At 39.2% G+C, this 11,694-nt stretch overlaps 1 protein-coding gene across 1 annotated transcript in view; it reads left to right on the top strand.

Annotated features, from left to right (window-relative positions):
* LOC109060889 (leucine-rich repeat neuronal protein 2-like) overlaps positions 1-8,571 on the top strand; it is a 42,107-nt gene extending 33,536 nt beyond the window's left edge. Inside the window, exon 2 of the mRNA XM_042734228.1 lies at positions 4,373-8,571. Within this exon, the coding sequence (XP_042590162.1) occupies positions 4,686-6,845 (2,160 nt within the window). The 5' untranslated portion in view covers positions 4,373-4,685 and the 3' untranslated portion in view covers positions 6,846-8,571. The remainder of the gene's footprint in view (positions 1-4,372) is intronic.
* Positions 8,572-11,694: the final 3,123 nt, after the last annotated feature.

Here is an 11,694-nt window from a genome sequence, read left to right as displayed (position 1 = left end):
TCATGGCAGATTTTGTCCCTACCATTTTATGAATTTATGATTTTGTTATCTAATACGTAGCAAGCATCTCCAATTGTGGAGCAGGTTTCATTATGTCAGTGTCGCTTATGAGTAGTGATATGGTGGTGGAATTTATTATTTTTTTAATGCTGTTTGGTTGTTATTAGGCGAGGAAAGTAACAGCAGCAATATGTTCTATCGAGCACACACCTGTCAGACTCCAATCAATCTTTTCCAATTCCCTCTGCAAAAAATAAAAATAGAATAAAAAAAAATAAAACACAAATGTGTTCAGCTGCATTATCAGATTTTTACAATGAAAGGTTCTATTAGGGCCAATTACACCATGTCTACAACTAAAGTCTGTCTACACTGGACATGATAAAGTGACCGTTGTGAACCATTTGTACTTTGTTTCAGTACGTCATAAATAGAACGAGGCATCAGCTACTGTCAGTGATTTGTCATCTCGCATCACTAATTATAATAAATTGTACTGTCTTTTGTTGCGTCGCGCCTCTTGCGTCTGGTGTAGACACTGTGTTAGGACCCGAATCCTCACAGTCAAAATGAAAATGTTACTAACAGACCGAAATGAGCATTTATCTAGTGTTAGGTATAAGAAAGCATCTATCTTCTGATCTATTAAAACAGTAATAATCATGTTACATATGCATCACCTAATTTATGAATAACACAACATTCATGACTTAAGTAATTTTGTGATGTCATAACCAGCATGTCTGTGCCCTTTACTCTTTTTAAAATGAGATGCTGATAGACTTCAGGTAAAGTGAGGGCCACTGGAAGCTAGAGGGGTCAAACTGAAGTTTTGAAAAGCAGAGAGACACAGTATGTGTGGCAGTAGAGTCAGGTTGTGCTGTCAGAGCTTGATATTAGAGTTGGCAGAACATAGGCTGGCAAGGTCAGTGCAGGCGAAAGCAGAGGGAGACAGACAGTTAAGTCATTTCACTGAATTCCAATGTTACAGACACACACTTACAGAAAAACACACAAGATGACAAGCTACTATTTTAAAGGTATTTTCTATCTAAAAGGGGCTGCTAATACAAGGATAACAGTGGCTACCACTGCAACGTGAAACATTGTAATTGACGTTCAGTGGCCTTAATAAGTATTTGGACATTTAAGCCACACTTATGCACTGTATAGAAGTCATTGCACTGCACAATAAAATACAAAAGCAAGTGGCTTTTATTTCTGAGCAATATATCAAAAGTAATTAAAAAAATAATTAAGAAAGAATGTTTGAGAAAACCATTATTTGTTTGCAGATGCCATTTGGTTTTTTATATTTTGTATCTAATGTAATTGCACGTGCAGTGTTATAATGACTTGCGTGTCCAAATGTATGCAAATACATCTGAGGGTCAGGAGTTTGTGGTAAGGTATTCTTTTTGAGTCTTTTCAAATTATTTCAGACTTTCGGGTCCATCGACTCTTCATAGTGGTTTCTGTATTCAGGTAAAAGATAAGAGGTCCTTTACATCCTTTCATTACAATCCCATAACAATTTATGGATTCTACATTGATTCAGATATTCCTTTTTATTTCATAACCTGAAGCATGCTTCATAAATTATGAATACTGCCAGTCAATTCAGTCAATTGATGAAAGATTAATGAGCATGCACTATTTTTTATTTTTCTAAAAAAAATGTCTTGAATAAGAAAACCATGGTAATACAAGAGGACAAACATTTTTTGTGATGGTATGGGTTATCTACTGGACTATAATGAGACAAAAGCATGCAAAAGCAAAGGAATTAAATAAATAATGCAGGTGTGAAGTTATTGCTGTGGCACAGAATAAACAAACATATATACTGTTCGACCCAAAACAGCCGTTAATGCAATGTGTAAACCCACCTTTGAGGACCGGGTAATCATTTCCAGGTGTGTGTAACCACAAAGAATTATTCATAGAGCCTGGCAAATCGGCCTTACTGCTATAGTGCAAACAGACCTTTTTTTTCTTTTCCACTCACCGTTAAGCTCTGAAATGAGTCGTTGAAGGAGAGGACAGGAGGAGCTTTGGCACAGAGATCCAGGCATCAGCATGCAGCCAGAGGTGGCTTGTACACTCCCCGATCAGCGTTCATGCCGTGAATGAACATCAGGCCCGTAAGGAAACTGACAGTGGCAAATTCAGTTAATCCCTGCAATCTGCAAAGCAAATCAAGAACATAAATTGTGATTAAATTGAAAACAAAGCACTGTTTTATTTTTGCATGAAAAGAACTTGACAAGAAAAAAGCTTTTGTAGGGATGCATTTGTCAAGGGTAGTGACAGGATACCATGTTTTACGGGTTAAATCACAGGCTGGTGTCAAAATAGTCTTTCAGCAAGTCTTTCCATTATATTCTTTGTTGCCAAGATAGTAGCTTGTACAATCCATTGTTAAGGTCAAGAAAAGAAGATTATTTTGAACAGGAAGCTTTCAGAGTGCCATAGAAGCATGTGTCAGATCAATTCACATTTGTGCAGGATTTTTAATTAATCAAAAACATACAGCTACAACTACGATAGTTTCAGTCACAAACAAATTATTCTTTTGAGCTAGTCCTTTTAATTAATCACTGAGTAATTAACATTGGAATAAATCAGTCATATCCTTTAAGGAATGAACTCCATTTCAGAGAATCAGTTATGATTATTATATATAAGCAAAATGGAAATTATAACTGAAATATGCCCAAACGAAACAGAATCAATAAGCTTGTGGCACCAAATTGAACTGAATAAGGAAAACTATCAATACCCAGCCCTAATGGCAGCTAAGAGATGAAAACGCATTTATTTAGAGACGAAAAATGCAAGATGGGACCACTTGCTGCCTGGCACCACAACAGCTGTTTCCTTTAGGAGGTAAATGAAGGTGCTCATCATTGGCCTCCTGCACTTATTTTGTCTTGCCTTGTGTGTTTCTTTCTGCTCAAAGTGAGAGCAAAATTCAGTCAGAAAAAAATATTAGTTGGTGAACCTCAGCAAATGCATTATTCAGTATGCACAAGTGAGCAGCCCACATGCAAACGTCTCCATTCACCTCACATTAGGGGCACTCAAGGCACCCTCACAACTCATTACGACGCAGACAGGGAACCGACAGTATGCAACACATCCCAGGACCAGCTGGGCCAAGGTAACAGGGTGCAGCATGAGGGCAAAGCTTCTGCTTGAGAAGGTGACTCTTTGAAAATGATCTTGAAGGTGAAGTGCACATGCTGATGGCTGGGAGGGGAGAGCTCAGGGCTGTGCTCACATGGGCCTGTTGATAGCTATGGATCGTTCTTCTATCCCTCCATGCCAGTGTGCATATATGTGAGAGGAAGTATAAATAGTCTCTGAACCGGCAGGTAGACCCCTGGGGGACAAAAGAGAGACAGAGAGAACATTAGAACTAATTGGGCATTCAGGAGAAGGATGGATTACCATGGCAGAGCTTTGAAGAAGGGAGGAAAAGGGCGGATGCTACAATCAGAGCAAGTACTCCTGTCATTCTACTTTTTCGATGTAGTGTCTAATTGAAACATGAGCACTGCATCGCTGCTGTGATGTTGTCTAGACTGATGTGATCTCATAAACCCAATGAAGCAAAATACAGCATGGTGTGCCATGTAGGTAGAACATATACTAATAAAAAGAACTAAACCAGACCATGAAGCATTGCAATTTATATAATAATACTGCATTAACTCCCAAACTGGTGTTCTGAAAGTTAAGTATGAAAAAGGGTTCAACTCCTCTCAAAAAGTATAGAAGCTCTAAATCCAAAGTAGACAGCTGAAAGATTTCCTCTACGCACCGTGTCACAAAGTTTAAACAAAGTAGGTTAGACCACAGTCAGAGTTTCCTCCCTTAATGCATTTTTATGTCCCCTCTGAGTTCACGTCTTGTGAATTTAGCCAAAAACATGTCATATTTTCTCCATTCCTTACAAGCCCCCAGCATATGAGTAATGCCAGGTCCCTGATTATTTGCAGAGCTAAATCCTAAGCCATGAATTAGACTCACTACATTTCAGCCTGCATTTCTCATATTTCCACAGTAGTCATTTTGCTTCATGTACGAGACCTGAAGTGAAATTTGGCTGGAATGTCCTAGAACAAATTTAGAGGAGCTCTTTACAAGAGAAATATACAAGCTGAGATGCATGCAAAGTGTTTTGGTTATTGAAAATGACAATTGTGAACAAAGTTGTTGGAAACAAAGTGAGACAGAATCAATAAAGCAGTAGTCATCATACACAGCATGCATTGATCTAACAAAAGAAGTTAAGAAATTTCATGATATAATTCTTGGGTAATCTCTCCTGTGACTAAGTGTTGGAATTTTTTTTTTCCTTTTCCAGGTGTGCCCCTAAACCAATCATAAAACCTACTCTACTGTGCTAGGATGTAAGATCAATGGAGTGAGACTGAAGAGAATTACATCCATCCGAAGACAGAAAAGGGATTTTGAGATACTCGTGCGACTGCTTCACAAGACAGGATATGAAGAAACAGAGCATGCTTCATCTTTGAGACAAATTCTTTTTCAAAATTCAACTAAACCCTTTGTTCTCCTGTCACATGAACTTAAGAGATAAGTGAGAGAGTGATATTAATAACGGACTGAATAGTCTACATCCCAGTGAATCTGCATCAAATTATATCAGTTTAATTATGAAAATGGGACAGATTGCAATATTTCTTCTGCACACGCATCTGCTGCTTGGAGTTGGAAGCTCCCTGGTCACTCAGTCCATGCCCTGGAGAGTGCCCTGCCCTCACCAGTGTGTCTGCCAAATCAAGCCCTGGTACTCTCCCCAGTCTGTGTATAGAGAGGCTCCTACAGTAGACTGCAATGACCTGCTACTTATCCAGCTGCCCACTTCCCTCCCTCAAGAGACACAAACCCTCCGGCTGCAAAGTAACCTCATCAGTTCTGTCGACCAGAGTGAACTCCAGGGCCTTGTCAATCTGACAGAGTTGGATCTCTCCCATAACAGCTTTACCAGTACTCGCAACGTGAGGATAACTGACCTGCCAGCTCTTCTCAGCCTACACATGGAGGAAAACCAGCTGAGACACCTCCCAGAAGCAGCTTTCTTTGGTCTCCCTAGCTTGCAGGAGTTGTACCTCAATCACAACAGGCTTCGAAGCATCTCCCCTGGGGCCTTCAAGGGTCTGGATAAACTTCTAAGACTTCATCTCAACTCTAATCGATTGGTTATAATTGATCGTCGCTGGTTCCATGCTTTGCCACAATTGGAGGTTCTCATGATTGGTGGAAACCCTGTGGACACTATTCAGGACCTAAATTTTAAACCGCTGAGCTCTTTGCGCAGTCTAGTCCTGGCAGGCATGGGCTTGCGTGAGATCTCAGAGCGAGCTTTAGAGGGGCTTCAAAATTTGGAGAGCATTAGCTTTTATGATAACCATCTAATAAAAGTTCCAAAAGCGGCATTGCAAAAGTTGCCAGGTCTAAAGTTCCTTGACTTGAACAAGAATCCCATTCAGCTAGTGCAGAAGGGAGACTTTCGAAATATGCTTCACCTGAAAGAGCTTGGCTTAAACAACATGGAAGAGCTGATCTCTATTGAGCACTCAGCAATGGAAAACTTGCCTGAACTGACCAAACTGGAGATCACAAACAATCCTCGACTCTCCTATATCCACCCTCAGGCCTTCCAAAAGTTGTCAAGTATGGAAAGTCTAATGCTGAACAGTAATGCCTTGAGTGCCCTGCATAGCCAGACAGTAAGGTCACTGCCCAGCCTTCAGGAAATCAGCTTGCACACCAATCCCATTCGCTGTGACTGCCTGATCCGCTGGGTGGGAGCCGACAATGACAAGCCGGTCCGTTTCATTGAGCCTCAATCCACATTCTGCTCTGAGCCTCCTGAGCTGAAAGCCAGACGAGTTAAAGAAGTCTCATTCAGAGAGATGGCAGACAGCTGCCTGCCCTTGATTGCCCCAAGCACATTCCCCTCTTACATTGAAGTCAAACATGGAGACAACATAGCTTTGCACTGTCGGGCACTGGCAGAGCCAGAGCCAAGTATCTACTGGGTCATTCCCCAAGGTGTGAGACTGACTCCATCCAGCAGCTACGGGCGTTATCAGGTCCTCACAGAAGGCACGTTAGAGATTTTTGGAGTCACTGCTGAAGAGGCCGGTTTCTACACTTGTGTCGCGCAGAACCTAGTGGGAGCTGATACTAGAAGTTTGACTCTACAGGTGGAGGGAGGTGACCTGCTTCGTGCAAGTACTCAAAAGACAGAGGACAGCTTTGAAGTTCAGGATGTCAAAGAAAGGTATGCCTTACTAACCTGGCAAGCAAGCCGTAACGTCCCTGCTGCACATTTATCATGGGTATCCAACGGCAGTCTGGATGCCCATCATAGGCACAGCACTCGAATTTTAGCTGGCACCAGGAAATTCAACCTCACCCATCTGCAACCAGGCACTCATTACAAAGTTTGTCTACACATGGGGCCAAATGACACCTCATGTGTCCATCTAAGGACCAAGGAGGTATCCATGCCAGATCCTTTACCAGACCTAACCCCAGCAGTCCTGCTGGCAGTTTCAGCTCTGCTCCTTTTATTTGCGGCCAGAGCATGTCATGGGGGAGCCTCATTTGGTTGGAAAGACCACATGCTGGAGCTTGAGAAACCCCACACCACCATTCTGACCCAGGAGGCGAAGGCTTTCATGACTCCTACAGTACTAGTAAAGCACCTGAATCCAGACAAAGTCCTATCAGACAGCAAAGGGGAAGTCCTCAGAAATGCTTCACTGGGGCAAGATGCTCGGGGGCTAACAAAAGAGGCATGCTGAGCAGAATAAAGAGTTCAAGAAGGATGGACAAGAAAAAAAAATCCCTGGAGTATAAGTTTCACAAAGCTCACTTTACCAATCTGACAGTCAAAACTACTGAACGTCTGAAACATACAAAATTAAACATTTAAGTGGCAGACCCGCTTCACATAACAGCGACCCCAGTTTCAAAGTATAGTATAAAAACAAAACAAAAAAAGAAAGAAATTAAAAAAAGATATTTGTATTTATTTTATAACAAAAAACATTCATCAAATATATGTATATTAAAAGCATTTGTTCATATATCCACATACAGTATATCAAACTAGGACACTAAAGCTGTGCTGCCAATCATAAATAACAGTTCATATAGAGTCTGTTTATATGCAACCTCCCAACTTTATGAGTCTGTGTCACAACAGGCTAAATGGTTGTAGAAAGATAAGCACTTATATATTTTTAATACTGAAGAAGAGACTGACTTGACACAGGAAAGCAAAGAACACAAATATCAAGGAAGCCTCTAAAGAACTCAAGAAGACAGAATCGAAGTCTTCTGAAAGGCATTCTGCAGGCTGCGGGCAACAATTCACTTTTTGTTTTTGTGGTGAAAAACCAAACTGACTATCTCAAAGCAAGCATTATGAAAAGAGCTGATATAAAGGGAGGTGTCTTAAATGTTGTATAACTAATGTTGTATGTACTCTCTTTAACAGTGTGTTAAATTGTGCTTTGTACAAGGACCCCAAAAGAGATTGCTCCAAAGTTAAGACCATCCCAGAAAAATTTAATGTTTTTGCGCATAAAAGAAAAATCTTTTTCTTCCTCAAAAATGGATCGATCTATATATCTGACAGGGGCCACAAACTTATGACCTAAAATGCTCAGAATGGGATGTTTGCCTATTTTGGTCCCCTTGTTCCTGAAATATGACAGACCCTTGCTTCGAAAAACAACTCAAGTGAACAGACGTTCTAGTCTTGATGGACGTACTGCCTAGACATATGTGTCGGCCTCTTTGTTCAGACATGTCAAAAAGAAGAGAGGGTCATGGAGAAAGCATGTGGAAAAGCCCCATGATGCCATCCTTTCCAGCAAAGACGGCAAACATTTGGTGACAGGAAAGAGGTTCACGTCTACATGCACACTGTTTTGTACAAAGTGAGCACGTCAGAGCTCCCATCTATTTCAGTACTGATGAAAAGTGCGGGTCCTGTTGGGCTGCTAATGGGACATACTTCATGGAAAGAAAGTTTGTCACGTGAATATTCAGTGAACAGCACATGAGCTCTGCTCTGACTGCTGGACAGCTACACTAATGAGAGACATAACCAGTGAAAGAGGGGTCAGAGGGCACCGGTGTGCCCCTCTTTTATCCGGGAAAGGAAATAAAGCAGCATTGGTGATTGTTAACTGTTCTCTTATATTCTCAACTATGGGGAAATCCATTTTTTAAAGGCTGTCATTTTACGCTAATTTGTGTGCTTCGATTTTTATTTTTATTTTTTAAGTTTGTGGTTGATGTGCCCTCCTGTTTCAGTGATTCTCTCTCTTTAACTTGACTGTCTTGTCCTCAAATTGTTTTTCTTTAATTATTGTTTGTTGCTCATTGGTCTTTTCCCCACCCCAAAGCTGTACATACGTCAATCTGAATTTCCTATTCAACATACCACTTTCTGAAATAATTTAGATGACTGTGTGTTAAATTCTATTTTGAGCTATTATTAAAACATTTTGGACTGATCTCAAGGTTTGATCGATTGCAGGACACCAAGTGTGTTTACATGCACTTTGAAAATTTGATTTCAGTCGGTCTTAAGCAATAATTCGTCTTATTTTAAAATGTCATATAAACATTTTCTAAATGAAAAAAAGTACCAGTCTGGTTTTTGCAAAATCTCAAGACAACATAATTTGCTCAGCATGTATACACCTTAATCAGACTACAAATTAGCCTCAGCATTTTGCACTTAATCCAAAACACAGTGAGCGATAAGCATTTAATCTCTCAAACGCATTGTGGACAATTTTTCACTGTGCATGTAAACATTCGTAATGGTATGGGCGTCATATATTACCCACAATGCATATAAACTGTAATTCATGCTCTTCCTTAATCGGGTTCTTGAGTTATGTTTCCTTCTGTTGTTATGTTATTGGTCCAAAAGGGGCATAATTTCATAGAACTGCCTTGCAACATATCCTCCAATTATAATGGAAACAAATATTCATCCTTTTGAAATGGAATCACCACAACGAGTTACTCCAGTTTCTAGAGATTTGAAAAACAGCCCTCGGCTTCTTAAATTTGCTAAGAAAAGAGCCTCAGGCTGGTGATGCTCTTCCTTTCAGCAGCAAATGGTATATCCATCCCCCAGTACTCCCCCTCCAGTGCCCTCCTTACATACTTCACAATTAAAGAGCCTGTTGTCTAAAAACAGTAACTTTGAGAGAGTGATTGGTGCCTGAAGAGAAAAAAAGAGAGAGAGAGAGAGAGACACGCATGTTTGGAAGGGGGCAGTGAATTGAAGGCAACATAATAGTGTTATGCTTCTCCACGGAAATCATACATAATTGTGAACAACTATAATTGCAGATTACAGTTATTTTAAGGAATATCGAAAGTGGGACGGCAGGGTTCTGTTTCATAACACTTAATGCCATCCTTCACACTCAAGTGGACCCTCTCAAATCTATCAAGCTTGGAAATGCCAAACTATAAGGCTCAATGCACCACTGAACCGTAACTTTGCCGTTTAATGGAGGGGGAAAAAAACATTTTTTACAGTGCAAGATCAAAGGAATATTACAACCAAGCAAGCTCAACTACAACACTACTGCAGCATCTATAGTCAAAGTGCATAAATGGTAGGTTTGCTGAATAACGATTTAATAAATGACCTTCTCGATTCAATTTTCTGATCAATGAGAGATAGAAGTACACTTGATTTCATTGCCTCAAGCTTGAAAATGGTTTATTTGGTTTCAGCCCAAATCAAAAAAACATAATTCACTATTAAATGGTACACTAGTCATCTGATATAATGTGACATTTGACTATTATTGGCTCAATCATTAAGATTGATTTAACTTGATTTTACTGAAATAAAAATACCACACTGACAAAAGGAAATGTTCCACTGAAAGAAATATAGAGTCCCTGTGATGCACAAGCTTATGGGTTTACATTATTGAAAAAAATTGCCTTAATGAGGATACAGCTGCTTTATAATTGGGCATTCTGTCCAAAAACTTCACAGTTGAGGAAACATTACTCACTTATTGACAAACCAGCGGGCACTGCTAGTTAAATAATCATGAAGCAGAAGCACCATCAAAGCACCCAGGCGCTGCCTGAAAATGACTGTCCATCAATCTCTGCTCTTCTTTAAACAGGATAGTTGCACAAAAAATATTAACAACAGAGTAGATATAATTACTTAGAAAAAAAATATATATATATTATTTTAACGGTTTAAGTTTCACTTTTTGTACATTAAATAAAAAAGTATAATTATTAAAATTTAAAATAATGGTTTCCTGTTTTACTATATTTTAAAATTGTATGTATTCCTGTGATAAAAAGCTGAGCCATTACTCCAGTGTCACATGATCCTTCAGAAATCATTCTTATATGATTATTTGTTGCTCAAACAGTTCTTATCAGATAAAAGCAGTTGTGTTGCTTATTATTATTGTGGACACTTTTTTTTTTTTTTTTTTGGATTAGATATTACAGAAATAATGACTAGAACAGCATTTATTTGAAATCAAATTTTGATCAATTTAATGTATACCTGATGAAAATAATAATTTATTTAAAAAAAGAAAAAGAAAAAACCTAACCCCAATTTTTAAGCAGTATTGTATAAACAATACCAGCCCATGACAGCAAACTGGCTTATGGCAATACATCTTTCAATAGTGCACACACCATTCACCTAAAACTTTTTTCGATGCAATTCAGACTACATACAGTGAAAAATACATACTAACCTCAGTCGTTCAAGACAAGACCAGCAGGAATTTAAACACTTTAAACATCCTGTTGCTCTCTTTTTCCATTCCTTAAAAGCGTTCCCATTTTTAAAGCCAGGAAGCAGTTTTGTGGAACGATGATAGAAAAATTGATTGTGAAATCTATTTAGTGTGGCTATCGATTTCCCCATAAGGGGAAGGAAGGCAGACCGTGTGAGTAAGATAATGGAATATGGAACAGGGGAGCAAGAGCCCAGAAATGGGAAGTGACACTGGTTAATGGAGTAGAACTGGGCTGTTTTAGGTGGGGTATGAGAGTGTGTGCACATACATCCGTGTGAGAGGTCCCCACAGCTACGATAACACTCCACAGTTTGCTCTGCATTTCAACTCATCCATTTTAAAATGACAGCTGATGCAAAAAATAAAATATGGTCATTATTAATGCAATCTAATGTCGTTCCAAATCAGTCAGCTGTCATTTACACAAAGAAAACAAAATGAGCTTTTATTTCAATCACAGTTTTTATCTGGGAAAACTGGTGTTTTAAGCAACACAACTATTTTCAGCAATGATAATAAGAAATGTAACCTGAGGATCAAATACTATATAATATATTTAAGGATCATGTCACACGAAGAATGGCTGCAGAAAATTTAATTGAATGACATTTTACAATATATTAAAATTAATTAAATATATGCAGTCTTGGTGAGCATATTGGCCCCTAAGTTTTAGCAACATATGTGAAAGGTGGATTCTTACCACCTGCAGGAGCATTGTTGTAAAATCACCAAACATCTTACAATTCCTGTTCCACATCATTGGACAGACACAGATATTGGAAAGGAAGGAAAGTCGGTCTGGAAGAAAGGCTCAGAGCAGTGA

This window comes from Cyprinus carpio, chromosome B11 (genome assembly GCF_018340385.1).
Source record: "Cyprinus carpio isolate SPL01 chromosome B11, ASM1834038v1, whole genome shotgun sequence".
Classification (NCBI taxonomy): domain Eukaryota; kingdom Metazoa; phylum Chordata; class Actinopteri; order Cypriniformes; family Cyprinidae; genus Cyprinus; species Cyprinus carpio.
Note: the sequence above shows the minus strand (reverse complement) of the source record. Positions and strands in the feature narration are given on the sequence as shown.